The 22885-nt window shown below is 47.4% G+C and overlaps 1 protein-coding gene across 1 annotated transcript in view; it reads right to left on the reverse strand.

Annotated features, from left to right (window-relative positions):
* Positions 1-724: 724 nt before the first annotated feature.
* The window catches only part of LOC115311852 (collagen alpha-1(I) chain), a 43868-nt gene continuing 21707 nt past the window's right edge, over positions 725-22885 (reverse strand). The window contains 13 exon segments of the mRNA XM_042294139.1: positions 725-1106; positions 2684-2850; positions 3507-3743; positions 6122-6223; positions 6346-6404; positions 7281-7366; positions 7817-7908; positions 8296-8430; positions 8738-8954; positions 16488-16608; positions 17804-17870; positions 18760-19883; positions 21913-22019. Coding sequence (XP_042150073.1) covers positions 975-1106; positions 2684-2850; positions 3507-3743; positions 6122-6223; positions 6346-6404; positions 7281-7366; positions 7817-7908; positions 8296-8430; positions 8738-8954; positions 16488-16608; positions 17804-17870; positions 18760-19883; positions 21913-22019 — 2646 coding nt within the window. The 3' untranslated portion in view covers positions 725-974.

The raw sequence follows: 22885 nt of genomic DNA on the forward strand, positions 1-22885 counted from the left end.
TCCACTACCAAACAAGGACTTCCTAGCTGCTGCCGATGACGACGAACCTATATCACTGTCTGCTACATTTTACGGGACACAGGAGTGGGTGAGGGAAGCTAAAATAAGCATCGACGTTCACTCTCCTACATCCAGCACGGTTAGCTGCGGAAGGGAGATTGGCAGAAACTTCTTCCAGTGCATCTGTCGATTACTATAACTCATATCAACTATTTTGTGCTGTGTTGTCAAGCTAGTGCACCTTCTGTAGTGCCCCAACTCTGTCAGCGCTAGTTGTGCAAGCGCATGCAAACGACTCAAGACAAAGCCACATGCTCTAGCAGCAGTTTGGGCCTACAGCACTGGGCAGTCTATGCTAGCCTTGACAATGTAGCACAAAATAGCTGCCAAGTATAAGCTCTCGAGCAAGTTCTTCACTAAAGGAAATTTCCAGTGAAACTCAACTTCATTTTTCTTTTTTTGCGTATCCAAAATAAGACAATTTTTTGCCCACTCAAATTTGCACATTCACAAAGTTACACTGACAACACTTATCATTTAACATGATTTTTCTATTTAGGTTACTAAAGATGAAAACATGCATCTCTAGAAAAGTTTGCAGCTGGACCCCAGTCACGTTCATCCTCTTTGGAGCTACGCTTTCATTAAATGCGACGCTGCACAAATGACACTCATGAAAAGAAAAATGAAGGTGCTCATTCGGGATGCAACAATCAACTGGAACATCTTTTGGGAAGGTTTATTTGGAACCCCAATTGGCCAAACGCGCGCCACAATGTGTTGCCTCGAACGTTGTGACACTTGTCTTCCTGTTGTCCGATGGAATGAAAGTACGACCAAAAATGGTAGCCATGGGAAATGCCAGGTAGCAAAACAAAAACAAGTTGGAGGTATTCCCTCTCCCCACCCAGAAACAAAAAAAAGTTGTAAACGAAGGACAAAGCGTGAGGGTGACTGGATTTCTGCGGCAGTCTCTAGCACTTGAGCGGCACTTCCGTGACCGGTCGTGATTGGGAGGCGACACGTGATTGGAAGAGTTGCAGGCTGCGCTTGTACAGCTCGGGGTCCACGGTGGCTGCCGGTCCCGTTGAGCTTGGTTCGTACACCTGTGCCAGATGGAGCACACTATGTTACGACCGTCGGGGTGCAGAAGCTTGCAAGTTCTGCAAGAGACTAACTCAACGACATACTTTATTGAGGAGTTTTGAGTATGTTGTCTATGGAATTCTGATAATGGTACCGGATGCATTGGCTTTGCACATGCATTTTCATATAGTTATCAGAGCGTAAAACAGTGTACCACTCCCCATTTATGTGAGGTACAAAAACACAAAGGGAGTGAAGATAATAGGAAGGTCCCGAAAAAGATCCTCGAGAAAGATTCAGTATGCCGGTCAACATTTTGCCGAGTTCCTTCAAGGCACAAAGAAGCTACGTCGCTTAGCGAAATGAGGGCTGCCACTCTGAAGCCTCCAGGAAGTTCAATTGATGCAAGGTAACAAATCTAAAAGTGTCAAAACTCGACAAAATTGTGTTAGAGAAAATACTAACCCTTGCATTCACTACACAAGATGCTCTGGAGTTGCGGAACACGACACTTGCAGACGTTTCTACCATACTACTAGTATATACTAGGTTCCCCAATGTTCTTGTTCTTGGGTTGATGTCACACTTTGAGTACTCGCCGCCGACAGCACACAATTGCAGAAATATACAAAGAAATGCATAGAGGAAACTAGAGTGGTGTCATAGCACTAGTCAAACCTGAGAGTTTGAGCCAGGCAGTAGTCTTTCTGGTGCTTTATAGCAGTAAGCACTGTACCACAATAGGGTGGCTTAATGTCATCACTCTAGGACAGGCACATACGCATTAGGGCACTCTTCACTATACCATCAGCCCACCACTCCGAGTGACCGCCCACCGCTCTGACCAATCCGGCTTGTTCACAAGCCAGATTGGGCCGAATTGCAAACTCCCCCCCCCCCCCCCCCCCCCCCCACTTCTGCTTGCATCGTGGTTATGTCCACTCCTAAAACATTCCTGGGGAGAACCTTGTATACCGTGCAAAACAAAGCACTGCCACAGCAAGATGGCCTGATGGCCTCGCACTATGCTGCCTCGAAGAGCCGCACTCCTCTCCTATGCTCGTGTTCACCTCAAGGACCGTAGTAGAGAGAAGTCTCCCCTTTGCCGTACTAAAGTGGCAAATGCAGTGGTAACACAGAATGTGATGCTTTAGTGTGGAGAAACTGCGTACACATGCGGAGACTGCATGGTGTGTTGTGCGAGATAAGCGTGCAAGACCTCCGTGGATGTCTCACTTGCGGTTGCCATCTTCTGCGGCTGCAGCGTAGGTGCAACTTTCTCGTAGCCTGTTGGAGTGTAAGACGTGGTAGACAGACCGTGCGGAAAACAGAACTGGTACGCGGCGGCACCGAGGAGAGCACTGGCACTAGCTCGCGACAAAAGAGAACCAAACACCCAAAGCTACCTCAACCCGTTGCAACAAATGGATCCGTTTTTTTTTTCTTTTTTCTCCTCTCCGTTTTTTTGTTGTTTTGAAAAAGCGTGGTGTGTGCTCGTTTCATGATCAGAGCGCTGCCTGTATGTGTTTTATCGAGACATACAAGTTTCAAGTGGCAAAAGCATCATGCGATGTGGTGGTGTGGCAGTGGGGCCTACCTTGCAGAGTGCCCTGCGCAGCATGAGGTCCCTGCGTGCCGACAGGGCCCGGCAGTAGCGGCCGCACGACTGGAGCACCAGGCTCTGCTGGCGCCGAGCCGCCACCGCCGCCACGTGGAACCCTGCCGTCAGGTCCTCCAGCTTGAACTCCGGCTCGCCGCCACCCTCTGCGAAATCAGGCAGGGCGAGTGAGGGCCGCCGAGCCGTTTGTTACCAACTCGCAATTCAACATTCAAATGAGTGCACCACCATGTATGCAGCCGCATCTTTTTCCAGTTGACACCTGTTTTACGAACATTCACTAGTACTAGAGCAAACAAAGATTCACTGTGTGCACGTTTATAAGGTGAAAAGCTGCTTTCAAACGTGGTGGTTCTCGTCCACACTGTGGAGGGATAATTAGGTCGGTGAATTACAACCACCAACCTGGAGCCTTCACATACAAGTCCGGTCTGTGGTCACGACCCAAAGCCTCTTGTGTCGAGATGCAAATATGTCTCGAGACAACAAGTTTTAAGTCTTTCAGTGTTCACAAAAACTCCACGAGGAGTGCTTCATACAGTAGTGATTACAAAAATCTGGCTCAATGCCATTCCATACAGCAAATGGCACGGGTGGTTAGAGAATGCAAAAGAAAACCCACGAGCTGCACAGTGGTTACCACAAACTCTGAGGTGATGGAAAAGGTACCCTCTCGAAGCAAAATGTGTGGGTCCTTTTCCAGGGAAGGACCCTGAAAAAAGGTCCTTCCCCCCTTTTCCAGAATCCCAAGTTCAGCAATGAACCACCACAAAGTGGAAAGCCGACAGAATTCAATCCCGACCTTGTCCCGCGTCCTCCGTGGCCAGCTGCTTGCGGCAGAACTCCACCACCTGCTGGGTGAGCTCTTCCCCGGCCAGGTTCTTGGAGATGCCGATGCGGGCCAGCACCCGGGCGCCCGTGTAACGGGCCCGGGCCGAGACGCGCTTCTCACTGGACGCCGCCTGCTCCTCCTCCTTGGGACGCGTCTCCTTCACCAGGCTCGACCAGTCAATGTCCAGGGTGTCAGAGATGGACGTCGCTGCACACACCCATGTCCAGTTGAAGACAACTTCCCAGCCCACTGAATTCATACGCAACGTGGGGATCCAGCGGATCATGGGCAGGGTTGGGTGTTTGGGTATCGGTATACGGATAAACCCTGAAAAGTACCTCCGGTTTCATCAAAATTGAGAAGAAAAAAAATTACACCTTGAAGAAGCTTACACTTCACTGGTCTTGATCTACACAGCCTCTCCATCTCCAGCACGAGCTCTCAATCTGGGTTCCCCATAGAGCACACCCCTTGGGCTCCCAAATTTCCTCGACTACCCTTCCTCAAATTAAAGTGTTTCCTCAGTCTGTGTTTGTAGATCTAAGCCACTCACTGATGAATAATTATGAGCTAAATGCTCCCTACTGCATGTACATTATTGCTTACAAGGTCTGTAGGCTTCTGCAATGTTTTATTGCATCAGTTCGGAGTTTGGGAGGGGTTGCCCGGTTGCCGATCAAGAGAGGTGGGCGTTCCTCGAGATCGAAAAGTTTGAGGAAACCCTGATCTACGGCGTTATCTTGTGTTGATTCAAAACACTACCTCCCTCTGAACTGTCTATCGAGCAGTTTGTTTCTTTGGAAACTACACCTCTAATTTGTTGTCTTCTCTTATCAATGGGGGAACGTTCCCAAAGCATTCTTGATTGAAAAGGTTTACTCCGACTTAACATAACAAATTAATAACAAAAGGTACAGACGTTTCGCCACCTATGCAGGTGGCATCTTCAGTATACACTGACACAAATGAGGTGAGGTCGACCAGTCTACTTATCACACACGTTTCCGTAAACGTCCGGCAGGGGGCCACGGTTGGTGTTGCACACCGATGAGTCGCGGCGAATGCACCAGGACTCGACGAATTTTCTTTGCCCCCACCTTTGTTCTCGGGCCAGCGTCGTCGCATTGTCCAGGTCGGAAGTGTGTCCTGTCGTCCAGCAGTGTTCGACAAGTTCCGTCTTGGACCGCGTGGCATGGGTGGCCTTGGCAACGTCCCTTTTGTGTTCTTTCAATCTCGTTGCCCTCTTTCTGCCCGTTTCGCCGATGTAGGTCGCGTCACAATCCCCGCACTGCACTTTGTATACGACCCCCCTCTGACCGTCTGCAGAGGTGCGGTCCTTCGGTTTCGGGAACACATTCGCTAAGGTATAATGTGGTTTAAAAACAGTTTGTACGCCCAGCGGGCGCAAAGCTCTCCGAACAGCATCTGACACGCCCTGGACATAGGGAATAGATACAATAGACGTTGCCCGCACTCGTGACTCACTCCCCCTTCCCCTCTGCATTCGCCTCTGCGTATCGTTAATAAACGTCCTCGGATAATGGCGCCGCTCTAACGCACCAACCACATTTTCTACCTCTTGCAACCGTAGCTGCTTGTTAGAGCACACTGCATCACAACGTGATAAAAAGGTTCTTACAACGGACCGTTTGTGTTCGGTCGGGTGATGCGAGTCAAAGGACAAAAAATTTTTCGGTGTCACACTGCTTGCGGTACACCGTCGTTTCCACACTGCCATTACTGGCCCGGCGTACCAACACATCCAAAAAAGGCAACACATTATCTGTCTCTGTTTCGTACGTGAACTGAATGGCGTGGTGTACGCTGTTCAGCGCCACGTGGAAAGCATCTAGGTTAATTCTTTTCAAAATTACAAAAGTGTCATCTACGTACCTACAGTACATTTTCACCGGAAAGGGTACTGAGCTTAGCACCCGTGTTTCGACGTGCTCCATCATTAAGTTTGCTACGGTAACAGAAATAGGACTTCCCATAGGGCACCCTTCGATTTGATGGTAAATCGTGTTGGCGAAACTGAAGTACGTTTGATTCAGGCAAAACCGCAACAAAATTATAATATCCTCCACAAGTAAGGACGTACGACTCTCCAAATTACAATCTTCTTTTAAACGCGCCTCTACATAATCGATAGCCAGGCCAAGGCCCAGGCATTCTGGTCACATCCGTGTTCCCTGGAGGTTGAGGAATGCCATGCCCCGTTTTCTTCAGACCTAAGTCTCGATAGACCCCAACAGTTTCATTCGACACAAAAAAATTGACGCCAATACCTGGGAAAAGAATTAATGCAAAAAAGAAAGCGCTATTGAGTTGAAATGAAGAAGAAACCCCAAAAACATGAAACCGTAGCTAGAATGCAGAAAGGTCTCCCAATTGCAGAGAAGAGACCTAAGAAGCCATTGACTTTGGATGCCTGCTTCTGCTTCGAGTCGAGTTTTCGAGAACGCTTTGAGACAGGCACCTTGCCAAAATTTGAAATTGAAGCAAACTTCCGTTCAATGCTCCATCATATCGATGCCCACTGTTCGATGCCTCGTCGTTTCCTTTAGTAAACTTTCTGCACTCACCCGTCGTTTCGGGCGCAGCCTCCTTGTCCTCGGACTCGTCGATCAGTGCCTCGAGTTCGTCGTCGCTTATGGGGTCGAAGTCCTCGGCCATTCCGAGACCATCTGGAGGAAGCCACGGGCAACCGCCGGTCGTTTAGTGCCCCAAAAGGATGTCGCATTACGTGTCACGAGAGCTGCTGACGTGACAAAGGCTGTCACGCCAGCTGTATCCAAGCGTCACAAACCTCCGTCGGCCGATCGGTGCGAGTCTGCGGGACTGATGGGCACGGCATCCACTTCGATCCTGGAAAGCGAAGAGGATGCTCATAACCATTTGCAGCCATAATTTCTCGCGATCTCGGTGTAGTGCAGTGGAGAGTTTGTGTGTCAAGTTCGAGGGTACGCGCACATTCACTTGTGTTCCCGGTGTGCAAGTGGGGATGTGCACAGCGCGACACTGTTAAAGAAAACAGGCGATAGCCGGTTTTTTCTCTTTTTCTTTGGGAATCCAATGATTGTCATTAAAACTGCTGTAGGTGTAGAAAGTGCTCATACGGAGTACTAACCTAGGTGATGAAATTCCATGCCCGTCAATATCCTTTCTAAATAAAATGCGAAAAAGTGTCAATGCCATGTCTGCACTAACGAGGTTGTGCAGAGTACAAGCATTGTGCTCAAGAGAGCCCCATGTGCATAGTCATCCTCCTGAATGCACTTTCCAAAGCTTCATGTTTGTGCGCGTCACATGATTTGCGAGCATCTCTCAGGTACGACTTGAGAAATTTTAGATATGTGCTATAGATTGTTCTTGCTCTCCTGGTACCTTTTAATAAAGTTATTTTTAAAAAACAACTTCTTGCTATGTCACTACCTTCCCTAATGTTTATAAAATGCCTGACTAGCTTTGCTTTACTACGCCCATACATTTACTAATATCGATCTTTACTATGAAGCTCTACCCACTGTTGCTGGTGGCTCATGCTACTGCTGAAAACCATGCTATGAGGTATGCACAGGCAACGATATAGTGACACCAAGCCCCGTTACTTTTAAGAGAAGCCCATCATGTTTCTGTGAAGCATTTGTGTAGAACAATGTATGAATTCTGTGTTGGGGTTGATCACTCGAAAAATGATGTTACAGACAGTGTGCATGCGTAGGCCAAAAATAGAAAGCTTACAGGGTGGATTCTACAGCCTCTTCCGTCTTGTCCTGGCTGGTGGTGTCATTTCGGAGGTCTGACAATGGTTCTTTGGTGACAAACTCCTGCAAGGAAGTTGTTGTTTGTTCTTTTCATACCATTTCAGCCGCAAATCAGAATACAGGTATAGTCGCCACTTGTCTGTGAAGAGCCTGCTCGTGCTACAGAAAGGCACGAGGGTGCACTCCACAATCTTTTCCTCTAAATCCAAAAAAATAAATAAAAAATAGGTTAAAGTGCAATTTGCATTTGGAACATTATTTATGTTGGCACCACAAGTGTCTTAATAGGTGGGAACAGCGCAGGAAAAACCGACGAAGGACGAGTAGAAGAAGTGCACAGACACAGCGCTGTGTCTGTGCACTTCTTCTACTCGTCCTTCGTCGGTTTTTCCTGCGCTGTTCCCACCTATTAAGATGCTTAACCAACTCGCCCAACTCTCTGCCGTGTTGCACCACAAGTGGTGGAGAATGTGTGTTCTGCCAAATAGTAGAAGGAAATCTAGTCCCACTCACCAGGGTGGGGTCATCTCGGGTGAGGATGTCATCCTCGTCATCACTCCAGTCGCTGAACGTCTCGGCAGCACCGGGCTTCAACTCCTGCCCATCTGTCACACAGAACACAAATGCAATAGAAATTAATTTTAAAGCCAGTTTAAAAATAATGTAAACATATAGAGAGGCCGTTAACATGCAGCGAAGAATCCCGAGCCATGCGTCACGCAAGTGTTAAAGTGTCACACAGGCGTCAGTGTCAAACAACTGTCACATGTGTGTCCATAAACACGCATCCCATGAATGTGACACATCTGTCAACCATGTGGCACATGAATGTTGCACAAATGTCACAGTCCCACGAGTCAAACGAGTGTCACACGAGCATCTCATGTGTGTCAGTGTCAAACAAGTGTCGCACGAGTGTCGCACATACACACCGCCACTTTCTCCGACGCGTCTAGAGCCAGACCAAGCCGGAAAAAGGAAAACGAGCCCACCCTCGTTATCGTCCTCCGACTTGCACTCCTCGACGAGCACCATGTGCTTGCTGTCCGACACCTCCGCCTTGGTGGGCGACTCCTCCCCGCTGTCCTCGCTCAGGGGGGAGGCCACCTCCATCTTGCTCGCAACCACTGGGTGGAAGACGCACAGTTGTTCAGAGGGCCTGGCAGGTCTCATCACACTTGCACCCACCCGTCTACCCCCGACTCTGTCCAAATGTGTAGCATTGAGAACGCTTAGGTGTGTCATGCACCTCAAGTGCACACGCGCGATCATAGGCTGGATGGAGGCCGGGGGTTCAGAAGACATGCCCTGCCATTCTCAATCTGTCAGTGACTGTAGTATTCTACCATAGCCACAATTTGGCATTACGCGTCAACTCTCCGGACTGCAGCGACCCGCGCAAGCGAGGTGCAGCCCTCCCACGCACGCACGCACCCTCGGGCACGCTGGTGTCGGGGGACTGGTCGTGCCTCTCCGGGGCGGGGTCCCTGCTGCCGCTGCGGCTGCGCTTGCTGCCCCCCGGGGGCTTGTCCCCCCTGGGACGGCCCCGGGGGGACGAGCCCCGGCTGCCCCCCGAGGATGGCCCTTCCCTGGAGTCTCCGCCGCCCTCCTTCGGACTTGCCACCTCTTCCTCCCGCTTCAGGGACGGGTCCTGCGGAACGGTGAGGGATGAGAGCCACTACGCACGGACTTAGCAAAAGAGAGGAGAGTTTGGTATTCACCACAGGGCAGCATGACCGTAACCAGAGTCTACAGAGTGCCACTGCTAAAAAAGTTACTCGTAATAAAATATTTAAAAAAAAAGTGTACGACCACACATTGTGCGCTGCGATTGACAGCGGCAGCCGCTGCATTGTGGGGAAAGGCAGGTTGAAGGGGATTTGGCTTTAGCCAGTGGGCTGTACAATGTTTACAACGGGTCCTTTGCTTTCAGTATAATTGATGTAAGAGACGTGTTTGAGGAAATGTGTGCTTTGGTAGACCGATTCTGCAACATGTTGCATGTGTTAAATCGGTTAAAATTATTTGAGCCCATGTCTATTTATTTATTTAAAATACCCTTAAGGTAACATACATTTGCGAGGGCTGCGAGCTTACAAAAACAATTACAAACTGCAGATACTAGTGAGAGCAACCTTAAACGAAACAATATCAGTAACGTTAGCAACCATAGACATGGGGTGTGTATTACTTCAAACTGACCATGAAAAAATAGTATATATACGTAGTACACTCGGAAACCATCACAAAGTTTTCCCAGGAACTGCTTACTGTTGTCGAGATATTTCCAGATGCGTTTGAACCCGGGAGACTTCTTCTCGAAGATTATTTCTTCGACATATTTCGATTAATCATAGTAGCTGTCATCCACGGAGACAAACTGTATCAATATTTCGCGGACACTGCTGTCACACGCAAGGGCACACAAATCCGAGGTAAATTTCAGTTACCATTGAAACCTGCGAGCAACATTTGTGAATAACACATTCAATTGCAGCTTTTAGCAGGTCTCGTTTTGCATAGACAATTCTACTCATGTTTTACAGATCTTAAGTTATGGGGCAAAGTGTATGCAGACTGTTTTGTGCCTTCAGACGGCAGCATACTTAGTTGCTTTAACCTTTAGGGTCATTCCACGCGAAACATCACAAACGTTGCACTCGGCCACTTCCGATTGTTAAAAGAAAAATCATGGCTTTTACCCCCAAGTACTTTTCCTAAAAATGTATGGCGAAAAATATTTTTATGGCGCGAGCATGGTTTGAACTTTTGAAATGGGCTTAAAACTAGGCATCACTCAGGAGGAGACAGGTCGACCCTGCATGTTCGCTTCTCCCCCTGGATGGCGCTGGAACAGCGCCAAGATCAAAGCCTTCGCGACGTGTTCCCTCTCTCCGGAGACTCTTGCCACTCTCTCTGAGGGAGCCAGTCAGTGGCCTTGGGCGTAACTCTGCCATTGTTTGTCCTCTCTCCCTCATCATGGTGGAGGTTGTGGCGTTGCGGTTGGTGGTGGCGGAGGAGAAGGCAGTTTTTGTCGCCGTAGTTTCTTTTTGCGAACACGCAAAAAACTCAAGTTTGGGAAGCGTGCGCAGGCTCTTCGTGTCAGACGGGAACAGAAGAAGGCTGGCTGTTCACTCTTCCTTAGCACTCGGAGTCTGCTCTGTTCCCTCGCATTTTTGAAGCAGAAGCTCCAAAGCAAACTGACAGCCCGTCGGCAGACACGTTTGACATATACATATTTTGTATGACTGATATGACAGGGCCATCATACAGGTAAGAGAGAACAAACACGTCTGCAGATTGCAAATGGTGTATAAGCAGTGCGACTCAAGCTTTAGACGAAGAGTTGGTTAGACTTAGAATCGAACCCGCTTTGGCCGAGTCTTCTACCCTGTCTGCCCCTTTCGAAAGCTTGCATCATTCCCGAGCTGAATGTACCAACAACAGAAACACAAACAGCGTAACAGACGCGGACAAGAGGAAGAAGTGGACAGGACAATAAGCGCTACAAGAGCTTGCTGAACATTCATACCGTTCGACCAACGGTCCCGTCAGTTTATTTCGGTCTGTCGTCAACCTTGAACTCTTAATTCGCGAAATAACTCGGTGTTGTTGCCAAGGCATGATTCTCAATTTTAACATTTAATCCAGGTCATTTCACTTGAACTCCAGAGTCGCAATAATCTGCTTTTTTATGTACACCAACTCAAGGTCATGACGTCTGTCCGAGGCGGTGGCACTGGCAGTTGAACGGAGCATGCGCGGATACTTCGCTCTTCGAAAAACTGGTTCTTGTGCATGCGCAGCGCCCACAGCTCCTGCGGGCAAACGCGCGCTTGTTTACAAACACGGATTTAATATATATCTAAGGCTCAACGCGTTAGGCACTACGCGGACGAATGCGTATAGTCCTCCTCTGCCTTTACACGATTATGCCAGTTGTATATCACAGATCCATAGTCAGGAAGATCCACCTACCCCCCATGCCCCTGGCTACGCACCTGCATCAAAATGTGCAAAAAGGAGCAGCAAGCTCCTTTTGTATATATACCAAATAAGTTTTGTTACATACCATACATGAAACGCATTTTCCGCACAGATCTGCACCTAGTGCGAGCACACGAGACGAAGGTTCGCATCCGACGGATCCCGAGACACACGGGCATCCACGGCAACGAGGCGGCGCACGACGTGGCCGCGAGGGCACTAAACAGTTCCCACAGCTTGCATGCCGTCCAAGAATCCGAACCCTCATCGTCTAACAACAGAACTGATATATGACTCGATGGTAGCCTGCAGATGCACAAAAAATAAGAGAAGCACAGACTCAAGAGTTTGTGGAACCCCGAACAAAATCCTAATCCGTTGGGCCACTCTAAATGTGAGCAAATGGAGATCCTACGACGAATTCGTAGGGGTGGCACAACAATGCCATAGATGACTCTGAAGTTCGAAACGATAAAGAAAATAAAGCTGTACCCAGACTATGAACCTCTGGACCACAGATGACAAATATGTAAAGGGGACGACATGCTCCCAAAACTTTACCGCCTAATTTGGGAGTGCAAGAATTGGGCTCAGCTGGGCCAAGACGCCCCTAGCACCTACGAAGAATGAATAAGACCTGCCAGCGACACAGAAAGAGGAGTCAGGATCTTACGAACGCTGCCCAACTACAAGACGTCAAGCTACATGCTGCAAGACATAAAAAAAAAGAGGCAGCCTATTAGGGAAGTTCTAGGCCGCAAAAAAAAAAGTCTCGCGCGAGTGCGACCACTTCACAAACATTTTCCCGCACATATCCGATAATTCGATCAGCAAACATTTTCCCGCACATATCCGATAATTCGATAACAATACCAAATAATGATGCGGTGCACGCAGAAAAGTACCGGCAGAGGATCGGGTATCGTCATCGGTAACGCAAAAATGTCTGCTAAAACGAGATAAGTTATGTAGAACGGATGCCCGAGTCATATGTTGGAATAACGAGGCAAGCAGGGCACAAAACGCTAAAATAGCGAACGAGGGGGCTGTGCCACAAGTCTCAATCAGCGCGCTTCCTGAACTTGCTTTGCAACAACCGCGGGTCAGATATCACGCACTAGGGCGACACCAGGAATTGAGCACCAGGGACCCGCTGAGCCACCGCAGAGTCCGGAGCATGCAGCAGAGCAGCAGTGCCAGCCACGCCGGCACTGAGCCCCCAAACAAAAAAATAAAAAAGCGAGCGTGCTATAACGTTATAGAGTGAGGCTCCACCCAAAAGCGCTCTGCGCTTTAACATACGAGGAAAAGAAGGTCGCTCTGAGCCACCTTGGACACGTTGCGCCATCCGGTGGAGAATCCTGAACTAAAATTCAATGCACCAAACTTTAACGAGACTCAATTGTGAAGATATTTAACCCCATAATAAAAAATAGCAAAAAATGCTAGAATAATTTTTCTAGAACCTCTTACAAAGCTAATTTATGTAACTGAGCATTGTATTTTGAATTGATGTGGTACAGCTTCTGCCAAAGCCTTGAAAAAAGCGAGCAGTATGAATAAATAAATAAATAATTAAAAAATTTTTATGTCCAAGTATATTAAAAAAAATTAAGTGTCCACCACATGAAAACGAATGGGCTGACCAGCAGCACTTTTATCTTTTTTATATTAATAACTGCGGGATTAACGCAAAAAAAAAAACAAGAGTTAGAGAACCTTCAAGAATATCTCAGGCACATTGTCACACCAGTTTGAATGTTTTAATTGAAGGCGTTATTGAGATTTTTATGAAGCTATGTCCCCCATAGTTTGAGATTGTTTTTCAAAAGGCTTCACAATTTATTTTGTGCAAGTCTAATGGCTTTTAGTTTGCTATGTTGCGATGACTATGCAATTTTTATTGTCCTTTTTTTTAATTTAGCAAAGTGAAACAGCATTTATCTGAATTTTTTGTTTAATTATCACTTTGCACCTCGCAATAATAACTTTTTCTATGGCAAGCCCTAAAGATGTATTACAAATAAAAAATGTTTGAAACAATAAAACAAAATACTTTGTGGAAAAAAAAAATTCTAAAGCTGGGAAGAAGTTTGTTTTGCAGCCTAAAGAGCCATTTATTCTACCATGAAAGAGTCCAAGTAAGAAAATGAACAAGAAACACATTAAAAGAGTAAATAATTTGTTTTCAAAGTGAGAAAAAAAAGATTGAAGCTGAGAACCTGCGTCGCAACCCGACATTGTTTCTTAGCACCCTCTTCACTGCACAACACGCCACCTGACACGAGAGCTAAGAAGCTTTCCGCGCACGCAAGGCAATTGCTGGTCAGTAATGTGATTTTCACAAAGGTTTCTATAGATGCACATTTTTTACTCGCAATTGCCTTGCAGTTTGCCGCGGCCGCTTGTACTCGTCCTTCTCCTTGGCTGTAACGCAAACAACAGCGTATATGGTTTGATAATCAAATATGCCGCCAGTGCATAGCAGGCTCGCTGCGCCCTTTGTACCGATGTCAAGTCTCCTCACTCTAAAACTTGAGGCCTAATGCCATTGGCATCACCTGAGGGGAACTTCTCCTATTCGGGATATGCCATAATGATCGAGCGAGATTCCTACCAGCATTTTGAAAACAAAGGACAGAAAATAAAGGGCAGAAAAATGAGGAATATTGTTTCAAATGATCACTGGCTAGTTGCAATGAAGAATCTGCCCAAGAAAGATTATTTTTTGTCCGAGTATGGGGACAAATCGATGGATGAAGCAGGTCACTCGACACAGGCAGGTCATTTTGCGGTTTGTGCGCATGCTAATGAGGGTAAGTAGGAAATTCTGATTGTTTTATTTTCTTAACCTGGAGAATAGTTGTGTTCTGTTCACTCATCGCTAATGTGTCACCGGCTCTGTTTATTTGCAGCGGTTCAATTCATGCCTTTTGCAAACAAAATAGACCGTAAAAAGATTTAAGCTGTATGTCGTTCGTCCTGTTATGTTTACGCAAGACCTATCCGGGCGAAAGTTATAATAGTGCATAAATTTACCTGAAATTGACCTGGTTCACTTATTGCCTGTCACTAAACCAGTGCTAAAACCTTTTAATTGAATATACCGGTTTGAATACCATACCGGCTTCTGTCATGAAAGACTGGACTTTTACGTGCCCGCATCGTGCGAGCAGGTAGGAGTCCTTTCTTTGATGTGCCATCCAACCATCAAAATTTCTGGTTGGTTTGCAGAAACTGAAGTTTCTCTATGGTCTCTCGGTACAAGTGATTGCCACAAAATCACACAAGCCAAGAAGTGGTTCCTCAATGAGGCTCAAGACCTGACAGACGCAGATCAACGACTCCTTTCTCTTCGCGCAGGGACCATGAGCGAAGTGAAAGGAGCCATCGATCTGTGTCAGTCAGGTGATACATTAGCGACGAGTGACACAACATGACTATCCTCCCAATTTAGAAAAATAAAACTATCAGAATTTCCTACTTACCCTAATCAGCATCTGCACAAACCACAGAATGACTTGCCTGTGCCAACTGACCTGCTTCATCCATCGATATGGCACCGTACTCTGACAAAAGATAGACTTTCTCGGGCAGCTTTCCAATTGCAACTAGTCAGTGGTCCTTCGAAAACAATACCTCTTGTTCTTCTGTCCTTTCTTACCGTCGGTCCTCTTCTTTCAAAATGCAAGTAGGAATCTCGCCCCATCCTTATCGCGTTTCCTGAACAGAAGTCCCCGTCAGGTGATGCCGACGCCGTTAGGCATCATGTTTCGAAGTGAGGAAAGCTGACATTGGAACAAAGGGCGCAACGAGCCTGCTATGCACTGGTGGCACTTACCATTATCACACCAAATATGCTGCTGTTTGTGTTACAGCCGAAACGAATAAGGAATGGAAGTGGCCATGGCAAACTGTGGTGCGTCTTTAGCTGTGAACGACAACTGTATACGCAAGGCAATTGCGAGTCAAGAATGCACATGCGTAGAACCCTCTGCGAAAAGCACAATCCCGACCAGCGATTGCCTTGCATGCGTGCAAAGCCACTCAGCTCTCGTGTGAGCTTTTGAGTCGGTGGCGTGTTGTGTGGTGAAGAGGCGCTAAGAAACAATGCCTGGTTGCAATGCGGAAGCTCAACCTCAACCTTTTTTTTTTTGCTTAAGAAAAAAAAAGTTTTTGATTAAACTTCGAGAAATGAAAGGCAATACACTCTTCTTCTAAATTATTTATTTTTATATTTTTATTTAGACCACCTCAGGGTAGAATGAACGGCTGTTTAGCCAGTAAAACTGACTTTTTCACAACTTTAGAATTTTTGTTAAGTATTTTACTTTATGGCTTCAAACATTTTTTTTTATTTATAATACATTTACAGTGCTTCCAATCAAAAAAATTATAATTGCCAGGTGCAAAGCAATAATCAAACAAAATAATGAGAAATCTGCTAATTTTTTGCATTTTGTTGAATTTAACAAAAAATATATTGTAACAATAAAAATTGCATAATCATCACAACATAGCAAGCTGAAAGCTGTTCAAACTTCATAAAATAAACTGTGAAGCGTTTTGAAAAAAATTTAATTTTCGCTCAATTATTGAATGAGTCTAGTTTTACACCAACTTTAAAAGTTAAAACCATGCTCACGCCATAACAAATATTTTTTGGCAAAAATATTTTAGGAAATGGTTAAAAACCATAGGGTAAAAAGCCATAATTTTTTTTTTAAAATCGGAAATGGTCGAGGGCAATGTCTGGGGACGTTTGGAGTGAAATGACCCTTTAAAAACTTTAAAGGGGCACTAAATCAGATTTCGACGTCGTACATTTATGGCAATAACTCAGTCTAGGTGCCCTAAGCTTCCAAAGAAATCCAGATTTACAATCCTCCGTGGCCTCTATTCCCAATAAAGCAACGTCCACCACGGCGTAACGCCCCTTTTCTGAGATACACCTCAGAAAAAGGGGCGTGTCGTGAGGCAGAGTTGCATCGATAATTAATGAAAAACGCTATGCACGATTGTAATTTTTTGGTTTTCCACGATACATAGACAGAGTTTCTGACATAAAAAACAAAATCTCAAAAACCACTTTAGTATCCCCTAAACGAGCTGGCTAGCGATAGATTTTGTATTCCTTTTTGCTGCGGAGCTGTCCGAAAAAGAAAGCCGACAAGAGCTCGAAAAAAGCTTCCCCCACCTTGGGCGCCCTCTCTCTCCCGGAAGGCCTCTTGCGGTCGTAGCCACGATCCGGGGATGGAGAGTGCGAACGACCGGCCCCACGCCCGTCCCTGCTTCCTCCGCCGCCGCCTCCGCTCATTCTGAGAGGCAGAAAACAAAGTCTCTTCAATGCACATGCAAAGCGTAAGCACCGAGAATGGCCAGAGATCGTCGAGCCTACTGCAAATCCAAGCCACAGCACTCAATCGACGGCTCAGAATTCACACCGCCGAGCTTGTTGGAGGAACCGTACTGAATAGGCCCTTTGTTACAATCGTGCCATCGACCAAACGGGAGAAGCCATCCTTTGTCGAAGATCTCGGGCTTTCCACGCAACTCCAAAACGAGCCACTCTGACCGTCTTTTTGGTGTTTAAATGTTAGCACAGTTCTTATTCGCTTTAAGAAATTTACATTCACCCCCCCCAAAGTTGATGCACAAACTTAATTTGCAATTCTAAAAGACAAGACTGGTTTGAATCAGTCCTCTTGCACTTTTGTTACTTTGTTGTTTGTTCCTTGCTTGCATAAAGTTCACGCAAAATGACGAAGCTTCAGAATGAAAACAAATGCTGCTGATTTGTAAGCAATGATTAAAGATATAGGAACCAAAAAGCTGGAAATTTCTTAATTTTAAGCAAAAATTTTTCTACTTTGACTGCCAAAAAAGGAATGACAGATGTGTCCATTATGTACAATATGCAAGGAAACATGAGGAAATAAAACTAGATTGTCTTACAACTATGTTCTCAGATTATCCTCCCAAGATTTGTAACAAAATACCCTTAAGGCCGTTAAAAAAAAAGCTAAAGAGGTTATTGAAAAAAAAAAGAGATAGAGGTAAATTTTTGCATATTTTTGTCCTGTGAATTTGAATCTCACAAGCATTTGACCCGATTGAATAAATAGACGCAAAAAAAAACTGAAAACCCTGAACGCTAGATGTGACGTCGTACCCAAAAGGTTTCAACTAGCAGGACTTTCCGTTTGTGAGGGAACGCATGTGGCGTCTTTGATTGCCCGGGCGAGGCTTGCGGAAGAAGAAATGGTGAGGTTTCTGTATATCACGTCACAATTCCCTCCTCCCGCCGAAATTGCCAAGAAGGAGGGGTTTAAGGGCTATTTTTAAACTGCCGTTGTGGCAATCTCAAATATAATTTTGATATTCAGGATCCTGAAGGCCAAATGAACACAATTTAAGTGTTTTTTTTTTTTTTCAAATACCATCCACTTCAGTTTCTCTTTTAAAACCCGCAAGAAAAAGTGAAAATTGAATGAGAAAAAAAAAAAGAAATACCTCGAGTCTCGAACATCAGGGAGGCTGTCTATTTCTCGTCGGCTGTAGCGGCTTGATCCAGTGTCATCTGCAAAATAATTTATTACTTCTGAGAGAACACCACGCTGACCTATCAACAAGCTGCCTTTCTTAAGACATGCTCTCCAGATCTTAGTACAGATCACAGTAAAAGCTCCTTCGAGTCAAATCAGCCTTAGTAAAGATTTTGAAGAAATAAAACTTTATAAAACCTCCCCAGGGTATCCATTAGTCCAGCAATGACTTGACTCACCAAGGTGACCAGATATCAAACTCTTTTAGGCTCCCAGAAGTACACCTAAGGGAGGCAGTCTTGTAAGAACTAGAATCCTGCTCTTTTACATCAAACTTAGGGAATGTTTGATGATATTGCAGGCATTATTGACCAACAACTGCCAATGGTACAGCAGAAAAACGACAAACAGAATGCATTTTAGTTAACTATCTAATCGCTCTGTACGTCAAACGGTATTCACACAAGGAAGAAATCCCAAGGATTTACCCCACGCAATGAAAACATTCTTTTATGATGCGGCACTGCAACTTCAGCTTCGTGGCAGAGGGCAGAGGGAAAGCTCAGGTGGTACCAACAATCTCTATGTGGTGGCAGATCAGTTTGCTTTGAACAGCATTTTGTGGTTAAAAGGTTTGGTGCCAAGTATGTAAACTGCTAAATTCATCTTAGGTGGTGTCAAGGGTAGAAACCACTAATTCGGTTTCTACCGCTGATATATTTCTAACTGACATGTTTCCCGTGTCAACGACGCAGCTGAAGAGGGAGTCGCACTCGCCGATGACATCATGTACATCCCTCTGCAGAACTCATGCATGTGAATACTGCTTGCACGGCTGCAAAACTGCATTAGGTTGAAACCACACCGACCGCGTTGTACTCCCGTTGCATGGGATGTGTGTCAGCGCAAAAAGGGGTCACTCACCCATCTTGGGAGGGGCGCCGCGACCCTTGTAGTCCCTCCTGCCGGAGTCCCCCCTGGCGTCCGACCCGCGGCCGCCGGAGGGGCCCTCGCCGCCACGGTGGGGCTCCGTCCTGTCCCCCCCTCTGTAGCCTTCGCCCCGGTCGTAGAAGTCCCTTCCCTTGCCCCCCTCCTCCCCCCTCAGGTGGGGGTCCATCCGCCCCCTCGAGTCCGAGCGGTCCCCCTTCGACCCCCCGTAGGGCCCCGGGTCCCCTCGAGGGGGTCTGTCCCCGCCGCGTCCCCGCGAGTCGTTCCGACGGTCCCCACCCCGGCCCCCTTCCATCCCGCGCTTCAGGTGCGGGTCTCCGCGCGCCTCCAGACGGCTGATGTGCTCAGGGGGCCGTCGCGAGTCCCGCGATCCACGGTCCCGCTGGTCCATTGGGCGCCCTCCACCGCCGTATCCGTCGGGGTAGTAGTCTCCCCCCCTGCGGTCCATGCGCCCGAAGTAGTCGTCCCCACGTCCGTACTCGTCCTGCCGGGGGTCGTAGCCCGGATCGCGCTCCATCCGCGGCTCCTTGCGCATGTCCATCCGCGGGTGGGGGTCCCTCCCGTCCCGATAGTCTGGCCCCCGGTACGCGTCCGCGGACCTGCCGTCTCCGCGTCCGCCGTACGGATCTCCGCGCCCGTGGTAGTCCGACTTGGGGTCTCCGCGGCCATGGTAGTCTCCGCCGCGCCCGCCGTGGTAGTCCGGCCGCATGTCTGGTCTCATGTCGGGCCGCATGTCTGGGCGCATGTCTGGCCGCATGTCCAGCTTGTGCGGGTCGGAGCGGGGTTCCGGGCGACGGTAGGGGTTGTCGCGGGGGTCGGGTCCACGGGGGTCGGGACCGCGGGGGTCCAGTCCACGGGGGTCCGGTCCACGGGGGTCCGGTCCGCGGAGTTCTGGTCCACGGGGGTCTGGTCCGCGAGGGTCGGGTCCGCGGGCATAGGGGTCGCGTCTTCCGTCCGCGCTCCGGGGGTCCGGCTTGCCCCTGGGCTCGGGATTGCGGGACCGGCCGCCGGGCTGCGGCGAGTGAGGGTACTCGGACATGCGGTGCAGTTCCATCTCAAGGCGGCTGCGCTGGGGAGCGCCCATGGCGGGGGATGTCGACCTGCGGCCGCAGAGTCGATTTTTATGCTTAAGGTAGGGCCTAGTCATTGAATAAGCTACGCTTTAGAGTAACAACACTTCAGTCATATAGAATCAGTGTTGCTATCTGTGATCAGCTTGGGCCCATGTGTCTTATGAAAGGTCCAAAAAGTGCTTTTTGTTATCCTGCTTGCTAGAACAGTTCAATGACAGAGCAAAAAGGCACCAAACTGATCTCCCAACACTGTATGTACTACTCAAAAAAACGCATTTCGCAACGATAACTGTTGCAAACGGCGTCTATGCGGCTTTAAGCGCAAAAATGGAGGAGCCCACAAGTCACTGGCACATAAACAAATGACCTGCGATGTGAACAAACAACTGCATTTGCAGCATCGTACAATGATGGTAACGTGTGTCGATACTCTGTAGCTATCTAGTATATTACGTGCGTCGTGCGCTGCTGTGTCGTCTGTATTGCATGTTTTTCCACTGAAACGGCCACACTAGGCCCGACTGTTTTGCTTGTATAATAAGCTTTTACAGTAAAACTTAATGCAGGAAACAAGAAAACATGTTTATTTACGTAGTTAAGTGGTTCGTTCAAGTTTTTAAATCAACAGGCCCTCACAGAATTTTCCTCGTATGAAAGATCTCGAAGGCCTTAATCCTAGGTCACTTAATCGTCGCACAACCAGTGCGCTCTTGTCGTGATTCGGACTCATAACTGCTGTTGGAATCGCTCCCGTCATCGACAGAAGGCTCCCAAAACTCGCTATCCTCACCAGACGTCGTGTCATCATCGCTGTCGAAGAGGATATCTATGATTACATCGTCAGAAAGGCCACACCATACACTGGACGCTGCCATCTTTTCAAAGCAGGCAGCGATCGAACGGGATATACGACACACAAAAGAGCAAGCTCAAACAAACACAGCGAACAGAACGACCCTCGCCATCAGTTGGCAATGTATCTAACTGCGCTGCCCCAAGTCCACACAGCCCGCTATCTATGAATGGCTCTTTAAAACAGAAATTCATGCAGACCAGCGAATCGCCGGCTTTGGCAATATGGCCCCTGATGGTACACCCGGCGATTCGCCGGTTTTGGTAGTGAATGAGTTAAATCGCCTGGCAAAAAATTAAAAAAAAATTTGGGGGGCTGGCAGGGTCGGTAGGGACGAGTTTGCCTCATTTAATGACTTTTAATTTCCACATTCGTCTACCATTTTCCATTTGTAATATATATCAAGATTTTTGCAGTTGTTAATCACTACGTCTACCAACTGGGTATGGGTGCTTTATCGCATTATACGAAAACAAGGCACTGACGAGCCCACGATTTTTGCAGTTCCGAATGAACACACTTGCGGTGCTCCAATATTACCTTATTGGAGCCAATAACAGTGTTCCCTCGTTAGAACTAAGTCAACGGGGTGGCAAACAAATTTGATATAAGCGGTAATTCAATAAAAGTGATGGAGACAAAAAAAACTGTGCCAGCAGCCATGAAGGTGGACAAGAACACTGCGGAACACTCTGACCGTATATTTGATCAAACAAACCTCGGTTATGAATGACTTGCTTCAGATTTACCAAGTAAAAAAAATAATTACGTGGAGTTTGCCAATAATTTTATAAGGGCATCATCTCCTCGAACTACTTCAAGCATCGCAAGAGCACTGTCTCCGCTGCTGCGCTCCACTTTGTTTCGAAGCAGCCGTACAACGTTACGTGTCTCCGCAGTCGTCGGCGTTTCCGAAGGTGCCTTACCGACATTGCTTTGCGTTATTCTCAGTGGCTTTGCCAATATGTTTTCACACACTCCTGTAGAGATTGTTGCAGCTATGGAAATCGTGTGCCGGCTCGGCAAGCACGCTCGCGAGAGAAAAACATTCACCTACACTAAGTTTTTGCGACAGCAATTCAATTCTAGGAGAAAAAAAAAAAAAAAAAAAAAAAAAAAAAAAAAAAAAAACAGCGATCGCTCATTTGTGATAAATGTTCCCCGTACAAAGAAATTGAGAATGACGCAGCCGGAGAGTCTGACCTGGAGCGGTGGTGGTCCACCCTGCGGCCGTCCCGTCCCCTGCCCTGGTCGTAGCGGCCCCGGTCGCCCACATAGCGCTCTCCGTGTTCTGGCATCACTTCCCCGGGCTGCAATGGAGGCGCATCCGACGTTGCGGGGCGAGCAGCATCCAACAGAGAAGACGTACAATTCAAAGCCAAAGTTGAAGCTGGCGCAGACCAAGGATAGTAAACCCTTTTCAAAATTCAGTCTGGCAACTTTGATCACTATCATTATATTAGTGCATGGCATCTGTGCCAAACTAATGGCAGCCTTCTTGAGGCCGATGATGAAAGAAGCTGAAGATACCACCAAGCAGAGAAGGGCCGAAGATTCGAGAAGTCGGTACGACAAGACGCAAAAATTGGACAGAGCGGCTGCGCAAGCGTTTATTCCGGAGTGTGGTCCAATCAATCTCCTGGCACAAGTTTACTTGAAGGCCATTTGACGGCGGAAATTTGATTGAGGAGCTTAAGGGTTGCCTTTTTGGATTATTCAGTTCTTACGTTCACACTGTCAAAGCTGAAAAAAATTAAGAATGATACACTAGAACTTAACTTTATTGAACCCGTTTACATAGAATTATCCCTTTTACATCGAATTACAACTTATATCGAACAATTTTCGTGCACAGTAATGTTACAGTGATAATATATAGCAAAAACTATGGTTACATCGAACAAAAATTGCCAGCTGCTACCGACATATTGAACTGCCAAGAGAGCCATTTTGCTCTGCAAGCTGGCTTTCCCCCAACGCGAGAGGCCACATTGGAGGAAAGCCAGCTTGCAAAACACGCTGGCTTTTTTTGTAGCGTGAGCTACACTGGCTGAGGTTAAGCAGTTTTGCGTGGCTCCCAAAGAGCCGTGCTGTGCAAGCGCGAGAAGCAGTGACGTCACACGGCGCACAGCTGGCACACCGGAGCCGCCGCCGCCGCGCGCGCCTGGCCGGTCTG

Source organism: Ixodes scapularis, unplaced genomic scaffold, assembly GCF_016920785.2.
Source record: "Ixodes scapularis isolate PalLabHiFi unplaced genomic scaffold, ASM1692078v2 PGA_scaffold5__190_contigs__length_132052651, whole genome shotgun sequence".
In the NCBI taxonomy this organism is placed as follows: Eukaryota; Metazoa; Arthropoda; class Arachnida; order Ixodida; family Ixodidae; genus Ixodes; species Ixodes scapularis.